The sequence below is a fragment of the Pongo abelii genome, chromosome 7 (genome assembly GCF_028885655.2).
Source record: "Pongo abelii isolate AG06213 chromosome 7, NHGRI_mPonAbe1-v2.0_pri, whole genome shotgun sequence".
NCBI lineage: Eukaryota > Metazoa > Chordata > Mammalia > Primates > Hominidae > Pongo > Pongo abelii.
In genome coordinates, this window is record NC_071992.2 from 140,638,714 (window position 1) to 140,664,683 (window position 25,970).

Sequence of the window (25,970 nt, forward strand, 5' to 3'; positions counted from 1 at the left end):
AAGTTACTGTGTTCGAAATATATTCCTATGGTTTGTAATATTTCTGTAAATTTATTGTGGTATTTTAAGGTTTTCCCCCTTTGTTTTCCATAGTTGTATTTTAAAAGATTGGGCTCTGTAGTATTTGAATCAGTCTGCTGAGAATTCATGTATATATTTGAACTAATATCATCCTTATAACAGGTACATTTTCAACTTATGTCTTTACTCCATTATACAGAGTTTGAGATAAATTTTTGAAATAGGAAAAACGTTGGCGCAAGGCCTTTTTATCTCTCTTTTTAGTTTCTTCCCCGCTGGGCAGAATGTAGATAAGATGGCTGGGACTGAAGCAGCCATTTTAGATCATGAAGTAATGTTGAGAATGAAAGCTGTACATGATGAAGCAGAAGGACAAAAAGCTGGACCTCTGACCACCACTTTCCAGATAATAACCCTTATACCAGCCCTGAACAACATGCCACAGTAATTTTCCATAGGAGATTCATTTCTATCTTATTTCAGTGACTGTTATTTTGGGGTTTTGTTACTTGCAACTAAGCCTCATAAAATTAGGAAAGTTCAGGACAGCAGTTCTCAAAGTGTGTTGGTATGGTCTGCAGACTTCTGAATTTTTTAGGGAGTTTGTGAAATCAAAACATTTTCAAAATATACTATGACATTATATGTCTTTTTAACTATGGTGACACATTCACCAATGGCGCAACAATGGTGGGTAAAAGCAGCAGCATCTTTGAAATGAAGCACTAGTAGTCACTGTATTCTTCATTGCCATGCACATGGAAGTCGGGGTTGGGGGAGGAGTGGTTTCCTTCAACGTCCTTAATAAAGCAGTAAAACTTACTTATTTTAAATCTTTACTCTTAAGTCTTTTAAATTTTCTGTATGAAAAATTGAGAACTGTATGTGAAGTACTTCTGAGGATACCAAAATATGATGGTTGTCTTGAGGAAAAGCACTTGGGAGGTTAAGTTGTGAGTCTCGAGGCAATTCAGATATGGGTATTTGACAGACATTTCCTCAAACATGAACAAAGTGAACAGTCACTTCAAGAAAAACTAACAGTATTTGTTGCTAATGATAAATTTTAAGCTTTCAAGTGAAAATTATTTTGGAAAATGTGTATCTGCCATCTGAACCTGATGGCCTCTCAGTATTTAAGAGGCTTTTTCAAATGAGATTGCTGGTCATATTAAACATGATTTTTAAACATTTTATATGGCAAAATATTAACATTTGGAAGATCTGCATAACTCAGTGAATCAATAGTTTCCATGTGCCAAATGCATGATTTCACAAAATTATTCATGGGAAAAAGTTTCATTCAAACTGCAAGGTAGACCACTGGAGTCTAATGAAATGCAATGCAAAATCTCATTTATATGGCTTCAGATTCTACGTTGCAAATAACCTTTTAGATACTACCCCTTGTTCAGTATTGGTACAGTGTCCAAGAATAAATCTACAGCCTAGGCTATTAAAATATTCCTCCCTTTTACAACTTAATACCTGCATGAGGATGAATTTCTTCATTTACCTCAAACAAAACAACATATCAAACAGACTGAATGGAGAAACAGGTCTGATAATCCAGCTGTCTTCTATTAAGCCAGACATTGAAAAGATCTGCAAAATGTGTATTAACAATGCTGCTCTTCTCACTAAATTATTTTTGAAAAATAATTATCATAAAATATGTTGTCAGCATGAAATTGGTTTATTTTTAAATAGATTAGTAAATATATTTTTAAAATTTGTCAGTTTTCATTTCTGATATAGTCAATATAAACCTTCACAAACAAAAGTTACTTGGGAAAAAAAACAGAACTACCATCTGATCCAGCAATCCCACCAATGGGTATATACCCAAAGGAAAAGAAATCATTATATCAAAAAGAGACCTAAACTTTTATGTCTATTGGAGCACTATTCACAATGGCAAAGACAGGGAATTGACATAAGTGACCATCAACTGAAGCTGGATAAAGAAAATGTAGTGTGTGTGTGTGTGTGTGTGTGTGTGTGTGTGTGTGTGTCATCATTTATATATATATAATACATATTTATATATATATATGACAGTATTCAGCCATAAAAGATAATAAAATCATACCTTTTGCAGCAATGTGAATGGAGCTGGAGGTCATTATCTTAAGTGAAACATCTCAGAAACAGAAAGTCAAATACCATATGTCCTCGCTTGTAAGTGGGAGCTAAATAAGGTGTGTAGATGGACATAGAGTGTGGAATGATGGACACTGGAGACTTGGAAGGGTGGGATGGTGGGAGGCAGGCATATAAGGGATGAGAAATTACTTAATGAGTACAATGTAGACTAATCAGGTAATGGTTACATTAAAAGCCCAGGCTTCACCACTATGCAATATACTCATGTAACAAACTGCACTTGTACCCCTTAAGTTTATACAAACTTTTTTAAAAGCAAGAAAAACAAAACGCCCTTTGGGGACATCAACATTTTTCTAAAGCATTAAGTTATTGAGTGTTAAGTTCTTAAATGTTAAGATCTTAAGGCCAAAACGTTTAAAATAATTGATTTATGATATCGAAAGAATTTGAAGTATAACCACAAAACTGTTCTGTTTATAAAATATGAGAATAGTAAAAGTTATATTAAGCCCAGCGTTAGGTAAGCAATGTCATGTTAAGAAGAGAGGGGGCAGACACATTCTAAAAACTGTACATCAATATACTTAATATTAATCCTCAGGGCAAAAGGTTAGAGAACAGATTCAGCAGAAAGTAAAATAACCATTAGCTCCATTAACCCAACACAAGTTTATTTACTAAGTCAAGTCAAACTGAGGAGTATTTGTTTCTTTGGTAGTTGGTAGACAGAGAATGTATATACATATTGTATTTCCCATTAAGCATTTCATCATGTTACAAAACAATGGCCTAGAGAACTATCATTGAAGATTTACCAAATCTGCCTGAAGCAAAGTGTGATAAACTGCAGAAATGGTGCAGAATGACACTGGAAGTCATAGAGTTGATTCTCAAACACGGGTTTGAACTGCATAGGTCCGCTTATATGCATTTGTTTGACAAATATATTGAAAAATTTTTTGGAAATTTGCAACAATTTAAAAAACTTGCAGATGCACCATGTAGCTTAGAAATATTGAAAAACTAAGAAAAAGGTGTGTCATCAATTCATATATGTAGACACTAGTCTATTTTATCATTTACTACCATAAATATATACAAATCTATTATAAAAAGTTGAAATTGGCCGGGCGCAGTGGCTCACGCCTGTAATCCCAACACTTGGGGAGGCCGAGGCAGGTGATCACCTGAGGTCAGGAGTTTGAGAGCAGCCTAGCCAACATGGTGAAACCCTGCTTCTCCTAAAAATACAAAAATTAGCTGGGCATGGGGATGCATGCCTGTAATCCCAACTACTTGGGAGGCTGAGGCAGTAGAATCACTTGAACCCAGAAGACAGAGGTTGCAGTGAGCCGGGATGGTGCCACTGCACTCCAGCCTGGGTGACAGAGCGAGACTCCATCTCGAAAAAAAAAAAAAAAAGTTAAAATTTATCAAAACTTATGCATACACAGACTATACATTGGAGCCATTTGCAGTTGAGACAAACATAAAGATGCAGTACTAAATTACAACTGGATAAGATTAACTATAGTACATACTGCACTACTACCATAATTTCAGAGCTACCTCCTGTTGCTATTGCTGTGAGCTCAAGTGCTATATTCACTTAAAATGCCACATGATGTTTATCATCTCCACATGGGCAGTTCATCTCTCCAGTAAATCTTGTATCATAGTAAAAAGTGACCTCTCGTGTTCTCAGTTATTTTTCATCATGTTTAGTACAACCATAAACCTTGCAATAATACCAGGGAACCCATACGAAGTCCCACTAGTGATGCTGGAAGTGCTCCCAAGGAGCAAAGTCATGACATTACAAGAAAAAGTTAAATTGCTTGATGTGTACTGGTCTGCAGCTGTAGTTGCCCATCCTTCAAGATAAATGAATCCAACATAAAGACCACTGTTAAAAAAAATTAAGAAAATTTATGAAGCCATTACTGCATCTATACCAGCAAACCTTACACTTTTTGTGATATACCTTTTTATCTCGTATTAAAAATGCAGCTTTTATGTGGGTGCAGTATTGCTACAAGAAAGACATACCTACAGGCTCTAATATGATTGGAGAAAAGGCGGTCATTATATGACAATTTAAAGCAAAAGGCAGGTGAAGGATCTAAATCTAGAGAATTTAATGCTAGCAAAGGATGGCTTGATAATATTAGAAAGAAGTTTGGCTTTAAAAATGTTAAGATAACAGAAGAGGCCGCTCCTGATAACCAAGAGGCAGCAAATGAGTTCCCAGATGCCATTAAGAAAATCATTGAGGAGAAAGGATATCTACCAAAACAGGTTCTTAAGGCAGACAGAAGTGCCCTATTATGGAAAAATAATAATAATATGCCACAAAGAACATTTATTAGTAAAGAAGAGAAGTGAGCACCAGGATTTAAGGCAGAAAGGGACAGGCTAATGCTATAGGTTTTTGCAAATGCTGTTGGGTTTACGATCAAGACTGCACTTATCTATAAAGCTGTTAACTCCCAAGTCTTGAAGGGAAAAGATAAACACCAGCTGCCAGCCTTCTGGCAGTATAACAAGAAGGCCTGGACAACATGAACCCTTTTTCTGGATTGGCTCCATTGCTGTTTTGTCTTTGAAGTCAGGAAGTACCTTGCTAGTAAAGGACTGCCTTTTAAAGTTGTTTTGATACTGGACAATGCCCCTGGCCACCCACCCAGAACTCCATGAGTTCAATACTAAAGGCATCGAAGTGATCTATTTGCCCCCAAACACAATGTCTCTAATTTAGTTTCTAGATCAGGGAGTCAAAAGGACCTATAGGCTCATTACACACAGTACTCTATGCAAAGAACCATCAGTGCCATGCAAGAGAACTCTAACAAAGAGAACATCATCAAAGTCTGGAAGGATTCCACCACTGATGATGCCATTGATGCTACAGAAGCCATGAAAGCCGTCAAGCCCAAAACAATAAATTCCTGCTGAGGGAAACAACCAGATGTTGTGTGTGGCTTCACAGAATTTACAACAGAGCCAGTCAAGAAAATCGTGAAAGAGGTTGTAGATATGTCAAATTAAATAAATAAATAAATAAATAAATAAATAAATGATGGAAGGTAAAAAGTTTCAAGATCTGAATCCTGGAGTGAATCAAAAGCTTAGCTTCTGGAGATGAGTGCCTCTGAATCAGTGCCACAGAATGAGGAGGAAGACATTCGCCAGAAAACAAATCAACATTAGACAATCTGGTAGAAGTGTTCTGATTATTCAAGACTGATTTTACAACATGAACCCTTCTATCACAGAGGCACTGAAACTAAAGCAAATGGTGGAAGAAGGATTAATACCATATATAGAAATATTTTGAGAAATGAAAAAAAGCAAAACATCAGACAGAAGTTACAATGCATTTTCATAATTACATGTAGTGTGCCTGCCTTTCCTGCTTCCCCTTGCACCTCTACTACCACTAAGAGCAAGATCAATCCTTCCTCTTCCTCCTCCACCTCAGCCTACTCAACGTGAAGACAAGGAGGATGAAGACTTTCATCATGATCCACTTCCACTTAATGAATAGTAAATGTATTTTCTCTTCCTGATGATTTTAATAACATTTTTCTTCTACCTTTATTTTAATACAATATATGATACATATACAAAATATGTGTTAATCTACTGTTTATGTTATCAGAAAGGCTTCCAGCCAATAGTAGGCTATAAGTAAAGTTTGGAGAGAGTAAACAGTTGTATTCAGATTTTCAACAGCACAGGGGGTTGGTGTCCCTAATCCCTGCATTGTTCAAGAGTCAACTGTAAATGATTTGCTGATGGGAGTATCTACAGACTTTTTTGAATTCTAGGGTTGCTTCCCCACGCTTCTGTGCCATTTTCACCTACTGCTGTCAGTAAACATGCAAGGAGTAAGTATTAATCTTAATATTTAACTGTTACTCTTTAGGTTTAATCCAGATATTAGTAATATGAAACAAAAAGAAAACACTTTACAATGAATTCCAAAGTGGAACATATTTCATGTATCTGAGATTTTCTTAACACCAACTTTCTAGCACCTAGCATGATACTTTCTCTTCACAGAATATCTGTACTGTTTGTGCCTTCGCTTCTTTCAGGTCTTCACTGACCATCTTCACTTATGACCACTGGTACTTTCTATCCTCTTTATCTTGTTTAATTTATCTCTATAGAACTTACCACCATCTGACATAAACAATATTTAAGTCTATATTTGCAGGTGGATGCAGGGGCTCACGCCTGTAATCCCAGCACTTTGGGAGACTGAGACAGGCGGATCACCTGAGGTCAGGAGTCTGAGGCCAGCCTGGCCAACATGATGAAATCCCGTTTCTACTAAAAATACAACCAGCATGGCACATGTATATATATGTAACTAACCTGCACATTGTGCACATGTACCCTAAAACTTAAAGTATAATAATAATAAAATAAAATAAAATAAAATAAAATAAAAATTAGGCTCGGTGGCACGTGCCTGTAATCCCAGCTACTCAGGAGGTCAGGAGTCTGAGGCCAGCCTGGCCAACATGGTGAAACCCCGTTTCTACTAAAAATACAAAAAAATTAGGCTCAGTGGCACGTGCCTGTAATCCCAGCTACTCAGGAGGCTGAGGCAGGAGAATCACTTGAACCCAGGAAGCAGAGGTTGCAATAAGCCAAGATCACGCCACTGCACTCCAGCCTGGGCGACATCAAGACTCCATCTCAAAAAAAAAAAAAAAAAAAAAAAGTACATTTGCTTTTCTGTGTTCTCTTCCCCTATTACTACTCACCCCAAAAGAATAAGCTTCATGAGGGTACAGATGTTCTGGTTGTTCACTCAGTGCCTTGAACATCCTAGCACATAGTATGTAATAAAAAACACAAGATTTCTTAAATGAATCTTGGATTGTAAGCACAATATTCTTAAATTATAGATAAGAAAATGACTCCATGAATCCGGGGGTAAAAAAGGAACCTCGGCAGAGAGCAGACATTGCAAAGCCCATGCAACTGATGTCCCTACTGCCTAGCAGTTAAGAAGACAGGCTTCATACTTGGACAAAATAGGATTCCAGTCCACTTATTCGTAGTGGCAAACTAACCTCTTCATGCCTCAATTTAGCTATGAGAAAATAGAGATGATAATGATAATAGCCCCAACTTAATGTTGTCATTAAGGTGATTAAATGCAATAATGTGTGTAAATTACTAGCACATAAAGGAACAAAGAAGTGTTTAATAAAAGGGGACTATTATTATTACTACTACTATCATCATCATCATCTCAGTCAGGATCCAAAGCCAATTTTTTAGTATTTCCCAAATAATTTATGGTAAGATAGGCTAACTAGTTTCTAAGTCCAGACAACTGAGAAAAAAAGCAGATTAGAGAGATAAAAGGTGCCAGAAGCAAGATCAGAAAAAGAAATGAAAACTATAAAATCTAGATTCTCAAGGTACTGCATTACCACACAATAATAATATACATAAAGATAATGCTTAGCCACTAAGAAAAAGGTTATATTATATTTGATATACTGTCTTAAGATGGCGAGAAAATATAATTCTAAAATTAGAAAGATTTACTTCAAAATGGCTCATACAAACTTTTGGTATAAAAGATAAACTTCCCTTACCTTCAAAATTTATGATCTAGAGAAAAAGAATAAAGTAAATGAGACTATTACATAAACAGCTTGGATATCTCTGCTGTAAATACCCATCAGTGTGACTTAGGTGAGTCTATCTAAAGCTTTTCTATGGGCTCACTCTTCACTCATACACTGATGTTGTATCTCAGGTACAGATTCCAGGGAGGTGGTAAATTGTTCCGTTCAGTATCTCAGTGACATTGCTGCCACCTTGTAACAAATCCATATTCATTAATCCTGTTTGCTTTAGTAACAGAATATACCAAGGCCCTCTGAGATTAGTAAGAAATCAAATTTCAAAATCAAAACCACATTCCAAATTTCTTAAAAGATACTTTTTTTGTTCAATTCCTTTGTAAAAACATTGGTCACCATTTAACATACATGGCAACAAAATGCACCCAATTTACATGCATCAACAAGTTAATAAATCATAATACATGGACAACACAAATTTCAAACAAACAGTACTAAAGTAGCTCATGTTGCATTTAACCATGGTTCTTGTGCTCCTAATAGAGAAGTAGCTAATATGAGAAATAAACGGTTCCTGTTTCAACCTGAATTAAAGTTATTTGTGGCAAGTAACATGAAACAATGATCATATGAAGTCATTATCTTAAAAAGAACCATTCTTCAGAAATCACTTTGTGCAAAGCACCATACTAGTGTAGACTATGATCTTAAACATATACCTCCAGTTAAAGACAAATGGTCTCCATTTTTTGAAAATTACCTGAATGATTCAAATTTTTATTATGCCCATAAATTAAAATTATCTTTCAAATGTGAAGGTTATATATTTTGACACCTTAAATAATTCTGGAGATGTTCAGTTAAACCAGTAATTCCCTGGGACTGGATTACTTTCAAGAGCAAGAAGAAAAAACAATAATCAAAAGCCCTTTCTAAAGTCACAGGCAAGGTTTCTGATACGGGATTTAATTAATAAGAAGTTAAGCACCACAATAAAATACATTTTTAGAAAACAGAATGGACTGCCATCAATACACAAGTTAGGGACAAAAGAAAGCACTTACACTTTACCCCACCCTTGCCCCCGAAAAAATTTAAGCATTCTAATCCTATCAATCAGAAATTTTACAAAGGATTTTTTGTGTGGTTATCTGTGTGTGGTTATTATATGGAAGATACAAACCGAAATTCTATTTAAGATCTCAAGTTCTGGAATCATGATTTGATTCAGTAAGAATGTCACATTATTTGTGCATGTTATATATTTATTTTTAGATTATATGCTATATTTTTATGCTTTCTCCCCTCAAAGTCTATGATTAAAGGATGGCACCTATTCATTGTGAAGTGCATGAGAGAATTTATGACAAATTGCCTTGTGAAAAAATATCTACTCTGAAGAGTTCAAAGTAATTATGTATAAATAAAACCTTAAAATAAATTGCTGTAAATCCTCTGCATCTATTTAGCAACACAAATAATTTCAACAGCCAAAATATTATTTTAATTTTAAGTTTCTCTCCTCCATGATGTATTTAATTACGCTGTTACAAGTAAGAGTAATTTTTTAGCATGTGTAACAGACCACATGCTAAAAAATTTAAGGGTTCAGAAAACTAAAATTTATAATTCTTACGTGGTTATACTTAAGTCAGATGTACAAGACTAGAAATAAGTAACTTCAACCTAAAATATGCTTTAAATACCACAAAAGAAGAAAAAAGAAAAACAAAGGGAAAAAGGATTTCTCATGTAATTTTTGAGTAGACTATGTAGCAAAAAAGCAAAATATTAAATATCTAGTTTTCACTTCAAAAGAAATTATTCATAAATAAAATTCACTAAATAAGATATAATGAGATTAGGAGTATGAATATGGGGTATTCAGACTTATTCCATTCAGATGAGAAGAAGACATCTTTGGAGGGAAAAAAAAAAAAACCTTACCAAATAATATAAATTGTATCTCATTAACCTTTCAAACATCAGTTCAACTTCATCATTTATACCATAAACCTTCTTGACAGTTCCTATTTTCTACCTTTTTTTAAAAAAAGCTTTAGTCTCTTAATTTCCAAGCATCATGTTAAATCCCTTAGTTCAATCTAATTCCACAATCCCCATTTCAAAGACTCTAAAATAATCATTTGCTTCCCCTCAAAAGTCAGAATCCACCATGTAATTATTCAAAACTGGGAAACTAAAAGGTTAAAAAAAATCAACTAAAAATTGTACGCTTGTTAGTATACATGGCTTCATGTAGCAGGGAGACCACATAATTGCTCTTTCTGATTAACCCTCTGGCCCTTAAAATAGTAAAGTCAGAAAATTAAAATAATATATACTTAAAATACTTAAAATCTGTATCTATATCCATTTTCAATAGATGTGAGAGTTAAGAAAATGACTGAAATTATATGATTATAAATGTTTACTGCATAACAGTACAAAATTGATGTTCCCAAAAACAGGGTAAAAAAATCTTTAACTGACATTAAACATCTTAAGTAATTTGGAAAAATCGCAAGGTTGAAATGTAACTATCAGGGAACAACGAAAAATGCTTTCATGCATGTACACACGTTAAGTAACAAATAAGCAAACCCCAAGTCAATACAGTACATCAATGACACTTAAATAACATTATGAATATAAAAAGAAAGGATAAAATGTTGACTGCTATTGATGAAAAAGCATTTCAACAATTTACACAAAGTGATACTAAACAGCTTTTTTAAAAAGATGTCCTAACAAGATCAAGCCACAATAAGTTAGTGTTTTCCATAATACATGCTAAATTATTTGATCCCATATCTATACTGTTACTGTTTAATTCCTAAATGTTGTGACAGCATATTTAATTACTGAGGTACATTAGTTTACATCTTTTTATAGGTCTTCTAAGAGGATTAACTTTTCGTTTCCAGTTTTTCATCTTCTTCACCTCCTCCAAAGAAAATTAAAGGAAACATTCCTAGAATGCAGCCAATAGTCACCCCAACAGCTTTGCCCTAAGGAAACAAAAGAGAACATTTTTAAAGTTACTTTATCTCTGATAACAAGAAGGCAGGAAAAAAATCTCACCAGCTCTTCTCAATATATTTGGATTTGCTACCCTTCATATATATTCCTCTTCAATATTTATCCCTGTGTATACCTAATTATATGTAGATATAATCATTATGTAAACATAGCTTTGTTTTCTTCCTCAATCCGTACCCCTGCATAGCCACACATTTTCTCACAAACTCTTTTCCAAACTGCTACATAAACTTAAAGACTTCTAAGTTCAACTGAATTGACGGGTCTAGATTCTACTTAAATCTCTCTTTACCACAATAGCCACTGCTACTTCTTCAGCATTATAAGTGAAATAACAATAAGCATTTCCATATATAGTTCTCCCCCAATGATTTGTTTAAAAATCAAACAGTATTAATATTTGTGCATCTTCATGAAGCATTCATCCTTGACAAAGCTGCACATACTTACATACCAATTTCAGTAAACATAAATGTAGACATACATGCCAATTATCCTGCAACCTCACCTACATTATAAAAATTTTATTTCATTTTTATTTATTTGTTTTAGAGACAGGGTCTCCCTTTGTCACCTAGGCTGGAATGCAGTGGCATGATCACAGCCCACTGCAGCCTTGGCTCAAGCCATCTTCCTGGTCTCTTCCCGAACTCTTTGGCTCAAGCGAGCCTCCTGACTCAGCCTCCCCAGTAACTAGAACTACAGACACATGCCACTATGCCTAGATAATTTTGTTACTTTTATTATTTTTTTTTTTTTGTAGAGCCAGGGTCTCCCTATGTTGCCCAGGCTGATCTTGAACTCCTGGCTTCAAGAAATCCTCCCACCTTGGCCTCCCAAATGAGATTACAGGCTGGGAGCCACCACACCCAGATCATTATAAAAATTTAAAATTGTTATTTTTGTAAATGGTTTTCAAAATTTGCATTCCTATGATGACTATCAAGTTTATATACTTTTCAATTAAGTTTCATTTCTTCATACAAATATTTGATGAGAAGCTACTATGTGTCAAACTCTGTACTGGCTGTACCATGGAGATGTACTAATCTTATGCAGTCTGTCTCTCTCCTCCAGGAACTTCTAGTTAGGTACACGGGGAAAGACAAAATAAGTTCTATCAAACATTACAGATACTATGATAGCTACATAATCTTTAGTCTTGAATGAAAGGTTTTCTCTTATACATTGTCTATTTAGCTATCACATCCTACAGTTTTTCTTTTTTCTTTGTTCTTTTTTTTTTTTTTGAGACGGAGTCTTGCTCTGTGGTCCAGGCTGGAGTGCAGTGGCGCGATCTCGGCTCACTGCAGGCTCCGCCCCCTGGGTTCATGCCATTCTCCTGCCTCAGCCTCCTGAGTAGCTGAGACCACAGGTGCCCGCCACCACGCCCGGCTAATTTTTTGTATTTTTAGTAGAGACGGGGTTTCACTGTAGCAGCCAGGATGGTCTCGATCTTCTGACCTCGTGATCCACCCACCTCGGCCTCCCAATGGAATTACAGACGTGAGCCACCATGCCCAGCCCACATCCTACAGTTTTTCTAACAAATTTAATAGTAGACATTAATATTTTGACAATAGCTTGCATAAAAATTTTTCAACTCTGTTATTTTGAGGGTTTTGGTGGTGGTAGTGGTATTAGCAGTATGACCAATGCTTGATATTAATAGTCAAAACTGTTATTTTTGTTATGCCAAAACTTTAAAAGGTATCACTCATGCAGAGTTTTAACAAGCAGAAATTTTCTTCATTCCACATGCTGATAAAGTTAATCCTAGCTTCTTGTTTTTTGACTTTAACATATTTACTCATTTGAATATATGCATAGAGAAATCATTATATTCTATTTCAGACTCCTGACTTTCCCATATACGGAAAATAACCATTGCCAATAGGCCCCACTTTCACTTCCCACCCATTCTGTTAAATTCCTCTTACAACCAAGGCTTTCCTCGCCCCTCACTTTAGGAATACCAGTCAGTGATTTCTGACCCAATTATCTCAAGAGATATAATGTCAATAGGGTGGAGAGGAGGAAAGAAAGTGATATACTTTTCTTACTCCCTCATCCAGGACCTAAAACAAATTTTTCCATTGTGAAAACATTTATTTATACATTATTATTATGTCTTACAATACTCTAGGCCCCATAGTTAACTACACTGGGGCTAATCGTAGAACTTGAGTCCCATCTGTAATACTGTTTTATAAGAAAATATTTTTGGAACTTCAAACAACCAAATTACAAGTGAGGTTTTAAAATACACCTATGTCAACTGGAACCTGCATGTGTATCTGTATTTATTCTATCACGGGTAAATTTCAGAGTTAGCTTTTGTCATGAGTAGATGGCTGATCACTAACTTCAAATACTTCAGGCTGTATAGAATCAAAATGTTATGTTACAGAGTAGAAGATTTGATTCTAAAAACAAGCAGAGTCAACAACTAAGGAACAGAATCACTGTTGCCATAAACCAGTGAGGGGTTTATCACAACACACACGCAGACCCACACACACTCAATATATTAATACTAGTTTAGTAATTTGATGCTTTTGTCATAGAGAAGAGAAAATGAACCTGCTTTTAATACAGAAAGAAAACAATTATTATGCCCCAGGAAAATAAACTTCTGATCCCAACTTTAATGCTAAAATTTTTAAGACAAATTGCTAGAATGTTAGAATATCCTTATTCCCTCAAAACTCCAGCTGGTATCAGGGGCTAGTCTCACTTTACTTACAAATTGTAAGATATGGACACATGTAAACTAAAAGGAAAAGCCCAAAATTAACATTCTACTTTCTTAAAAGACTTTTCAACCTTTATAAAGTAAAAATTACAACAAGCAAATAGGTCCTCATTTTGTTTCTCCACACTCTTGCTACATTTTGATTGAAAACCAAACACTTCCCTGGTATAGTTGTGATCCTTCTACTACTCATATTTTAAAGGGTAGTAATTATTGCAGATTTAAAGTGATTTAAAGTGATTAGTGATGAATTTAACTCTATATTACCTATGTGTATGTTTTTGTACTCTGTATGAATATTTTGCAGGTAAAAATTCTGTTTACTTCCAAAACATTTAGTATCTTCATTAAAATAAATTCCATCTAACTTAATATTAATTTTATATTTTATTCTTCTTCGCCTCCTGTTAAGTGTTTCAATTCATTGTCATTTGATTTTTCTTCTTCCATCAGTCCATAGAAATTGCTCAGAAATGATTATCAATGAGCAACTACATACCAAATCCAAAAACAAAAAACAAAAAAAAAATTTTCAGAAATTTCACTTGATTTCTTTATATCAAGAGGAATTGATTATCATTCATTACTTCTTAAAACTTCTTCCTTGAAAGCTCCCATAAGACTATGAGCTCTTAGGTATTTTCTAGGGTTCTTTAATTCTGCACATTTTCTCTGGAACAACAGTTCTCAAATTTTAATGTACAGCAGAATTAAAACACAAATTGCTGGGTTCTGTCTCCAGAATTTTTCATTTTGTGAATCTTGTAGCAGGCACATTTTAAGGTGGCCTCCATGATACCTTCCTTCTGGTATTTAAGTCTTTGCATAATCTCCTCCCCTTGAGCATAGGTAGGATGCTCTAACGTGCTCTGAGTAATAGGAAAGGTGATGGGGTGTTACTCCTGTGATTATATTACATTACATAAGGCTCCATCTTGCCATCCTGCCAGCAGACTTGTTCTCTTTCTCCCTTGCTGGCTCTGAAGATGCAGGCTGCCATGTTGTGGGAGGGTCTACTGAGAGGGCCACATGGCAAAGAACTGCAGGTGACCCGTAGATCGGGGTGTCCAATCTTTTGGCTTCCCTGGGCCACGTTGGAAGAAGAAGAATTTTCTTGGGCCACACAGAAAATACACTAACACTAACAATAGCTGATAAGCTTAAAAAAAAAAATCACAGAAAAAATCTCATAATGTTTTAAGAAAGTTTACCAATTTGTGGTAAACTTTTGGATTACCAAAAGCAGGTTGCACAAGCTTGCTCTAGATGGAGGGAGGCCTCCAGGACATGAGACTGCAACAGCAAGCCAGAGGTTAGATCCCTCACAGCCACAAAAAAATTAATTTTGCCAAAGACCTGGGTGAGCCTGGAAGTGGATTCATCACCAGTTGAGCTTCTAGACAGGAACCAAGTCCTAGCTGGACATGATTGCAGCCTTCCAGAGGACTCATTTAAGCTATTCCTGATCTGACCCACAGAAAATGAGAGATAACAAATATATGTTGTTTTAAGCTGCTGAATTTGCATGTTTTTTGTTTTTGAGATGGAGTCTCACTCTGTTGCCCAGGCTGGAGTACAATGGCTTGATCTCGACTCACTGCAACCTCTGCCTCCCAAGTTCAAGCAATTCTCCTGCCTCCGCCTCCTGAGTAAGCTGGGATTACAGGCGCCTCTCACCACGCCCAGCTAATTTTTCTATTTTCAATAGAGACAGGGTTTCACCATGTTGATCAGACTGGTCTCAAACTCCCGACCTCAGGTGATCCACCCGCCTCGGCCTCCCAAAGTGCTGGGATTACAAGCATGAGCCACCCCATCCAGCTGCAATAATTTACACAATAATAGATAGGTCTAAGATGAAGACTGAGTGTTTGCATTTCTAAGAAGTTACCAGGTAATGTTGATACTGCTGATGCTGGCACCACATTTTGAGAACCACTCTCCCATGAAATCTCATCTTCTCCCATGGTTTGAACAATCACCTACCTTTTCAGTGAGGCCTACAGTGATTCTCCTATTGAATATTGCAGTCTGCTTCCATCCTAGCACTCCTAGCCTCTTCCACCTCGCTCTGTTTTCCCTTTTTATTCTCATAACACATAAACTTCTAATATGCTAAATATTTTTATTTATCAGATTGTTTATTATCTGTCTCCCCACTGCTTGAATGTAAGATCTATCAGAAACAAGATCTTACTCTGTTAACCAATGTATTCAAAACTCCTGTATCTCTACTTGGCATATAATATGTAAACAATAAGTATTTGTTGAATGAATGAGTGACAATACCCATTATCACTAACTCTGACCTATCTAACTCTTTTTACCCCAAATGCCTACTAGATGTCACCACTCAAATGTCCTACTAGTATCTCAAATTCAATGCGTCCAAAATAGAACTCATTATCTTCCCTTACAAGCTTATTCCTCCTCCTTTTTTTCTTGATTTTATTGATGGCATCATGATCCATCCAGTTTCCTTCTTATTTAAAACTCCCCTGGCTCTCCATCACTTAGGTAAGAGGCTCAAGCTCCTTAGCATTCACATACAATACCTTTCCTGTCTGATCCCTGCTTACTTCTTCAATGTTGTCTTCTGCTGCTGCTTATACCTACAGCTACTATATATTATATTCCTAAAATCGGTTCCTGTATTTATCCAAATATACCCTTTTTTTATCATCCTCTTCTAATTGCTAGTCAGTATGCTTGGAATTCCTCTTATTCATCTAGTAAATGTCTCATCAATAATTCAAAAATCGGCTTAGATCTAATAATCACCAAGAAATCTCCCCACCAAAAGAAGTTACTCCCCACAGTGTTAATTCCCTTACCTGTATCATAGTTATATCTTGTACATAATTCATTACTGCATATGTCATACTAAATTATAATTTGTTTATATGTTTGGTTTTCCACCTAAACAAGTTCCTCAAGGATAACCACAGTTTATTATTCGTTTTATGTTCTTTAGACCCCAACCTATAAGAGAGACTCCCTAATACTAAGTGCATTGCAAAATATTTTTTAAAAATTAAGTATACCTACAAAAAATAAGGAGTTAACACAAATTACTGTTCTGAAAACTGCCAAGGTCTGGACAATTTTTGTTAAAAACTCCATTCAAACCAATTTTAGTTTCAAATTTCTCAAGGGCCTGAACTATACAGAATCTTGCTCTGGCTACCCAATTCATTATCATAAACCATGTAAATTACTTACCAAATGTGTACTAAGACGTGTTTGCCACATGTCAACTTGCTTTGGTGTGAGATCAGGAATTGACAGGCCTAACCTGGATGCCAATGCTTCAACGTAGCCTGCAAGTCTTTGAAGAAACAAGACAATATGATATATAGGTTATGTTTCAATAAAGCCTTTACAAAAGCAAACAAAACAAAACAAAACAAAGACATGAGGACAAAATATAGGTTTTTAAAAAGACATGCAAATGTCCTCATATAGTAAACTAATTACTACAAGGAGAAACAAGATAATTTTACATTTGCACTTGTACTCTAGAAATGACATAAACATTCTTTACAACTTTTAATTTTTATTGCATATAAATATATTGTTTTAAAATATTTTCTTATTAACATATTTAACACAAAGGAAAATTAATGACTTAGAGCAATTATTCTCTATTATTATTTTTAAAAACAATTCAAGGTATATAACAATTTGTACAGATAATTAGAATTTCTGCAATTATTCCAAACTCAAAGCAAAGCACTTTAACACATGATACAAATTAGTAACTTATCAGACGGCAAAAGTTTCCAAAATTCCTCAGATTGGTAAACTAACAAAAACACCCTAGAACTTTCAAAACACCCTAGAACTTTCAGGCCAATCTCAAGTATTTTATCAATTCTAAATTGCCATCATTTAGTGGATACCCTTACTTTATGAACTGTAAGAAAGAAAAAAAATTGCTAATTAAACTGTGTATACTACCTACAGTAAGATGGATCCTGATATCAGATATGTTAAAATGCATCTGAGAATGCATAAAATGTGGTATTTGTTATTGAATGATACCTCCCAAAAAAGAGAAGAGAAATAGTTTTTAAATACAAAGACATCCAGAAAAATCTTCATCTCTAAACAAAAATAATTGTTTTATGATGCAATATATCGCTAAATGGCTTTAAAATCTCTTAGATCACTTGGTTCTATTAAATATATCAGAAAGCTATACAATGACTGTAATATTCTCATTATTTACTTTAATGTTGGAAACTGGGAATAGAATGTTTAAGAAATGATATCATGATACATTTATGCCAGGAATTCGAATACAAAATTCTTGCCATGGTCCTAAAACAAAGAAACTTTGTTTTTAACTGTGGCTTTGGCCCCAAACTCCAGTGCAAAAGTCTAATATAGAAGGTTAAGGTTAGATCACTTATAAAGCTGCTTTGCCTAGATTATAGGGCTAAGTAAACTTCTAAGAAAAAATTCAAATCTGAAATTGTAACACTCAAATGAGTCAAGGAAAGAAGAGACAAAATCAAAGACAGAGCAAGAGAGAGCATATTTATCATAATAATGTCCACTTAGTCTAATTTATACTCCCCCAGCCTTCCCCAAGCTCAGGAAGCAGCTCAGGCCATTTGCTACTTGGAACAAGAATGTAAAGAGAGAGAGAAAGCTGGCCTTTTCTAAATAGATGTCCTTAGTTTGTTTCATTATTCCTGCCACATAAAGTAAAGAGAGCAAAAAACAGCCAAACCCATATATGTTTTGGCCATTATTTCCTTTGAAAGTTCCCCCCTCTAGAAAACATATCTAGTCAGTATCCTCAAATTTGAGCCATATCCCTTCTCTTTAGGTTTTGTGGGAGTAGGGTGAGGTGGAATAACGAGAGAGGTTCTTGCTTTTAATCCTGTTTTACCCTTGGAGATGTCTATAAAATACATATAAATACTTCAGTAAACACAAATTCCATTTTGCTTACATTATGGTAAATTTAGAATAAACTTTTGCATACATCAGAACCACTCATGAAAATTACTAAACACAACTGCCAGGGCTCCCTCTCCAGAGATACTAATAATGTATAACTGGGATATCACCCAGGCATCTATATTTGATGGATACCAAAGATTTAGTACTATTAGTTTATAAAAAGTAAATTCGAAATTTTAATTCTAGAAAACAAAGAAAAATAAAATATCCTTTTGTTAGGCTTCTCAAAGAAGAGTGGGGAACAGAAAGACAGCAAGTACAGAATATACAAATGAATAAGTGAATGAACCTACCCAAGTCCAGCTAGATCTGACACAAGATTTCCCAAAGCAGCAGCTAAAAATTTGAAAAATAAACAAATAACTGTTACATAAAAGAATAATACTTATAATATATCACTATGTAATCAATAAAGCACTGATCTTGGAAGAGTTCTCACATTTCTCAAACTACAGCAACTATATCCAAAGTAACTCACTGGACAGCTCTTACTCTCAAGGTTTTGAAATAGAACACAATTTTGAAATTATACTATTCTACCTCCATTAAGTAGTAGGTTTTTTTCTGTTATCAGCCAATTTCCATTTTGGTTTCAATATTAATTGTACAATATTTTGTAGTATCTTTCATATAATATTTAAAGGAATTGGTAAAGTTACATGTACAGCTATGAAATTCAAGAAAGTCAAGGAGAAAAAAATGTTTCTTTCATTAACTCATTTACCTAATGCTTTCTAAAATAAATATAACATAGAACTCTCCCCAAATTTTACCTCCATGAAGAATAGAGTGGTAAATGGGACAGAGAAGACAGATGTTTAATCCTGTATTTCCTTCTTTGATTTTTCTACCCAACTCAAGAAAAAAAAATTCTACCCAACTCAAAAATAAATAAATAAAAAACAAATAATAGGCTGGGTGTGGTGGCTCACACCTGTAATCCCAGCACTTTGGGAGGCCGACGCACGTGGATCACGAGGTCAGGCATTCAAGACCATCCTGGCCAACATGGTGAAACCCTGTCTCTACTAAAAATACAAAAATTAGCCAGACATGATGGCAGGTGCCTGTAGTCCCAGCTACTCATGAGGCTGAGACAGGAGAATCACTTGAACCTGGAGGTGGAGGCTGCAGTGAGCTGAGATCGCACCACTGTACTGCAGCCTGGGTGACAGAGTGAAACTCCGTCTCTAAATAAATAAATAAATAAATAAAAGAGACCAAGGGTATAAATGTTTAGGGGTAACACTGAATTGCCAGAAAATCTTGTCTTAATGAAATCAATATAGCAGAGTATTGTTATCCAATAACTAATAATATAAAGTACCTAAAATTTTCAGAAAAAGTGCTACATATACAAAACTAAGAATCAGAAGAATAGGATGAAGAAAATTAACAGATATCTCAATGAGTAAACTCATTCAAATAAATTACCCCCTTCTAAACCTGATCTACTGAAATGTTTTATAAATGTACAGACAATGAAATAATAACATTTACTATTGTTAAATACCTGCCATAGTTGAAATTCCCAAAATAATTCCAATAGACATTTCAATATGGGTTCCCTGAAATATGATAAAAAATTAAAAATTAAAGCTGAAGTGACTATAAAAGAATAGCAAAGCATTAATAAAAACAGATATAATAGTTAAATCAACATGTTAGTGCTGCAAAATTACATACATCATATATGCACATATAATGTAATTCATTAAATTATTAAATATATGCATTCATACAGAAATAACATCAATAACATTTTATTCATTCAAATTAGGCTTATAAAAATAAAATTAGCAACACATGTAGAAATACAGTTCATCATTAAAAATCTAGAATTTCTATTTTTCTACCACAGAGAAAAATGCTTTAAAGCTCTCTGAAAACAAGACCAACTCACACTGATTTTAAATTCTGAACTATACATCTATACTATTGTTATTTACTCTATCAAAAGATTAAAAGGAGACTAAACCAGTTTCTAGGGAAATTGGGATTTATAAAATTATCCTTACAACACTTAGCTCTTTAACCATTAAGTAGTGAAACTATACATTCAATTTATAAGCAGCAACGGCATTTAGTACAATAGATCCACACTCAAAACAAAGCCCCATCGTATTGCCACTGAATTTAATGACAGAGTTTAAGACTTTCTACATGTATATCATCATTCCTCTGAAGAAAAGAGGGGCTCACATTTTACTTTCATTTTAAAGAGGAGGAACTGAAGTGAAGGCGATTAAACTATTCTAACAGAATAAAGAAGAAATCCTAGGATCTATTGTGCTAATTCAATTCTAATCCCTGAGCAATGCTGCCATTAGAAGACTTAATTTTCAAGAGTTCTCTTGAATAATGATGCTTGAACATTTCTAAAAAATGTTTCAAATCTCAATGATATTTGTGGAGGGAAAAAAAGTCCTATATTTTTATGTAGAAATAATGCATTACTCATCAATTATTTACAAAACTGAAAAGGTTTTCCTCAAGTTTCTTTCCCCTAGAGCTTTTGACTGCATCACTTTAAGATATAATTATTGCTGAATATGGACCCAATAGCCTGATGCATTAAAGTTCAAAAGTCCTTTGTCCTGATGCACAAAGTTCAAATGACAAGGCTGTAAATATACCCCAAGAAACAGATTTCTGAAGAAGAAATAAGAAGGAAGAAAAGAAAAGGTAAAAACAGGCAGAGAAAAGGAATAAAGATATGTATCATCATATCTGAATGCAAAAAAACTGGAGCACCAATATAGAAGAGAGGCACCTGATAACAACAGTCTAATAAATATGGCATCTTTAACAGCAATGAATCGCTGCCAGTGGCCAAAGAAGAATCTCTTTGCAATACATACATTCAAAAAATAGTTAAGGGCTTAATCATTTGGTTGAATGTAACACAGCTGAAGGTCCTTCTAACAGCAGGAAAAGCCCCATATAAGGTCAAAGATGGTTTGGGGGCAATGGACTATCCACTTCTTTACTGTGTCCCATAGTTACATCAAATTTTGTGTTAATAGGTGAGGTAGAAATTATAAATAAACCGAATACTAATAGTTGTCTTAAAGTTATACCTGGTTCATTATCCTTAATACAATTAATCTACTCTAGAATTCTAACAAATTCTATCCAGTTAAATTGTAAGTAACCCAAAACTAACCCTAAAATATAAGTTATAAAAAGCAATCCAATATAAAAATATTTTTTAAACTATGAAACAAAAGGCTTAATATGAACACCAACCAATATAAGGGCCAAATCTATTACAAGAGGTTACACACCTCTTTGTTTTTGTTTGAATTTGTTTTTACGACTACAACTAGGGTGGGAAAGTACACCTAACAGGAAGGAGGAAAACATCAAAAGTCTATGGTACAAAAAAAAAGAAGAATCAACTATCTCCTCAACTTACTATCTTAAAACAGTCATAGCTGTCCCACAATGAGAGGGGTTGATTAGTATTTTTTTAATTAAAAGATGAAAAACACTCTTAAGATAATAATCACTTATTTCCCCTTTCATAGATTCTACAGTTACATTATTTATATGTTTTAGTCTCAGCATTCTATATTACAAAGCCTCACTGCAAAATTTTATTGTCTCTGAATTAGTTTGCAACCATCACAGGATAATATTTTTGCCACACCTACTACTCTTAACCAGGTACTGAAGTCAGTGGCTTAAACATTTATTTCAGTATTATTTAAATAAAAACTGATTTTCTGTGTTCTGGATGTGCTGGGGAAAAAAATAAGAAAAAATAAACAAAATGGTTCATAAACCCCTGAAACTGGATTTCAATACAAACAGAATAACAAGTATTACTAATTTGGAGTCAGCCATCTCAGGCCTGGAAAAATAGTGCACTCTTAGTTATACTAATAATGAGGCACAGACCTGGGGAACACCAAATAGTGAACTACAAATTACTACAATAATTTAACTGTAGAATGTGGGTGTTTGGTTTGGTAGCTGATCCCCATCAATCTGGACATAAGGCTAGACTATATAGCAAACAAAACCATTCTTGAATAAACCATGTTTACATAAATTTTATAATCTATACAATGTAAATTACTTTTAAAATTCCTACTTTGAAACCAAATCTTCTATTTATGTCCATTTGTAGTACACATGATCTCCAAAACACCAAAAAGAAAACCTGCATCTCTCATATATATTTTCCTCACATTCAACAATCCTAAGGTAATTCCACTTTTTCAGTAGTCTCCTACACTTTAGCTATCATTTACAAAATGTTTTTAAAAGTTAGAGTCAGTGAAGCTGCCAACAAACTCTCTAAGTCCTAACTGAGAAAAGTTCCTAGTTGTGAAGCACTTTGATTTTCTCAAACGAGTTTAAATAAAGACCCCACCTGGGAACTCATAAACTGGTATTCAAAGTATATGATATTTTTTTCTCCTCCCACTAAATGTACTGAAGATCTATTACCTTCAGTCTAATGCTAACATCTGAAAAGAATGATTTCACATAAGGTATTCTAAAAATATGTATTGAAAGTTGATAATTGCCATAATAACTGGACTGTGATCAATCTATTTTACTTGGACAAAATAAGAGAAGTGAACAGTTTTTTGACTGATTATGGCATTTTCATAATATGTATATAAGAATAAAACTGGCCAATTTATATATCTGTGAATGTGAGAAACTTATTCAACTATTTAGAACCACACTGCCTTCTCGGAAACTACTAAAATCTGAGTTGGCTAGATTATTTAAACAATTAATGTAAAGCAAATCTAATTGTAATGAAAATCCCATTATGATAAATTCATAAGCTGTAGCTAACACTTGGTATGTTCTTGAAAACGGACAGAGCACTGGGCAGTTTTTGAACACTTGCATTTTAATCATGGATCTACTTCTGACTTTAGAATATGAACCTAATATTGGTATCCACTAACAGCCCTTATATAGTAGTAAGAAAGGTAAGTCAGCCATCTCTGAGCTTAAACAGGTTTAAGGAGCACCCTTACATTAAAATACCACAACAAAGGGGAATTTTTTTAATACTACAATGGAACAAGGCAAAAGGGAGATACAGTCACTTAATTGAATTGAAACTTTAAACAATGGCTAGACTGAAGGCTAGACTATGTATCAAAACATGCTTTAAAACATTTTCACATTGGAAAATTGAACAAGGAACTAAATCAAATAATTACCTACATATGTGATAATTGCCAACACCATTAAAGAACATCAGAACATTTTACATATTATTTTTCTTTATTAAGAATGTTGAAATTAGGACAATATAGGCCTTTAATGTTCTGTCTAAATGCTCTACCAAAAGTCTACCAAAAGTCTATCTGTCTAAATGCTTCACCTAAAGTCTTAATGATTAATAAATATTAAATATAGCTTAATTAAAATTGAGCTATAGTCTAATACGAGATATAGTAAAAAAAATCCTTGTTCATTATGATATTAAAATTTTATAATCACAATAGAAAAATTATTAGGAAAATGTAGACCACATTAATTTATGAACTCAAAATAGAAGCAGTGAGAGAAAGAACTTACAGCAACAATCATAATTGCATTATCCAAAAAGCCAAACCCTATGAAAGGTATCGCATTGTGGATGAATACTGAAAAACATCAAAAACAGAAAAATATATTTTAAGATTTCTATAACTTAGAATGACAAAAACAGATGATACGATCAAAGTATCCTAAACAGACTTGATAATCTCTAGAATTTCATTCTCATTTTCCAGAGCCAACAGATGCTGCTACTGCTGTAAGTAGAAACTATATTGGGAAAAAACAAAACAAACCAGAAAAAATATAAAACATGTAAAAATAACTGTGTTAGACTTTTGTGTTTTCTTACTGGTAACACACACACACACACACACACACACAAAAATATATACATACAATTAACAGAACAAATTAGTAAACATGTATGAGTACCACGTTTTACCTGATTGCTACTGACATTAATCTCTTTTTCTATTATGACTAAAGTCTGATACTATAAAATCGATTTCTGTATTAGAAATAATGAAAATGTCCTAAATCAAATGTCAGAAAAGCTATTTGGGTGCTTTTACTCACTAACTAATTTTTTTAAAGAAATGTTAGAAAAAGGTGATTATCTCATCTATATTACCTCATCTATGTGCAGTCTTTTCCCCCCTTAAAATTCATCAATATTCCCAAATGCTATTGCAAACTATAAACAATCAATGTTTGATTTAAATCAAACTATCACTTCACCTCTTGCTACCAAAAACACACCTTACTTCATCTATTGGGTATATAAATTCAATGATCTGAGATATTAGAAGTGTAACTAGGTCACGCCTGTAATCCTACCACTTTGGGAGGCTGCGGTGGGTGGATCACGAGGTCAAGAGATCGAGACCATCCTGGCCAATATGGTGAAACCCCGTCACTACCAAAAATACAAAAATTAGCTGGGTGTGGTGGCACGTGCCTGTAGTCCCAGCTACTTGGGAGGCTGAGGCAGGAGAATCACTTGAACCCAGGCAGCAGAGGTTGCAGTGAGCCAAGATTGCACCACTGCACTCCAGCCTGGCAACAGAGCAAGACTTCATCTTAAAAAAAAAAAAAAAAAAAAAAATTGTTAACTAGGAAGAACTAATACCTACATATTTTTTATAAATTTATTCTCATTTCTTTCATATTTACATCTTCAGCAGAATATCGAGGGCATGGTAGATGCTCAAAAAATATTATTTCATTAAGTTGAAGACCACTAACCTGGAAAGGAAGAGAATTCCAGATTGAGAGAATTGAAGGCAGACTGTGAAACAGATTAAAAGCTGGGAATAGGTAAAAGACTTTATTCTAATTAATCTATAAAATTGGCAAGGTATAGTGAACATCCGTTCAACTGAGGACTTTTCTCAACAAACACTAAAATGCTGAGTTTTATACTACGTCCAAAAAAAATAATCCCTTAAACCAACTGGTTATATGTGTTTATTAATTTTTAGAGTCTTTTTTTCTTTTAATGCAGTTATCTCCACAGAAAGCATAACTGAAATATAATCCAGAAGTTATAAAAATTCGATATTACTGTATTGAGCTCTGCACCTAGCAGGGAAGGCTAATAAGCACTCAAAAAAAAGCACTTCTACCCACAACCACTATAAATGACTAAGACCACATGACAATACTATATACAGTATAAGAATACTATTATATTCAATATTATTATAGCTATACAATATTACATAAACCAGTACATAATAGGTATAAAATAGGTCATTTAAAATTTCTTCTTGTTTTTAAGTAAAAATGTCCAAGATCAAGGACAACATTTTTAATTACAAAGAATATTATTTATTAAACGTGGTAAAAATCAAGTAGAACATTAATAAAATGGGATTTTTTTTTTCAATTAAAGAGTCTAGCCTTAGTTTTTTAACTTATTGCCTAAATCTGGT

General features: G+C 34.1%; 1 protein-coding gene across 1 annotated transcript in view; it reads right to left on the reverse strand.

The window, feature by feature from the left end:
• Positions 1 to 2,780: 2,780 nt before the first annotated feature.
• The window catches only part of TMEM65 (transmembrane protein 65), a 71,734-nt gene continuing 48,544 nt past the window's right edge, over positions 2,781 to 25,970 (reverse strand). The window contains exons 3-7 of the mRNA XM_024251625.3: positions 24,073 to 24,140; positions 20,030 to 20,084; positions 18,810 to 18,852; positions 16,765 to 16,870; positions 2,781 to 10,756 (exon numbers count right to left, since the gene is read on the reverse strand). Of these exons, the coding sequence (XP_024107393.1) occupies positions 10,655 to 10,756; positions 16,765 to 16,870; positions 18,810 to 18,852; positions 20,030 to 20,084; positions 24,073 to 24,140 (374 nt within the window). The 3' untranslated portion in view covers positions 2,781 to 10,654. The remainder of the gene's footprint in view (positions 10,757 to 16,764; positions 16,871 to 18,809; positions 18,853 to 20,029; positions 20,085 to 24,072; positions 24,141 to 25,970) is intronic.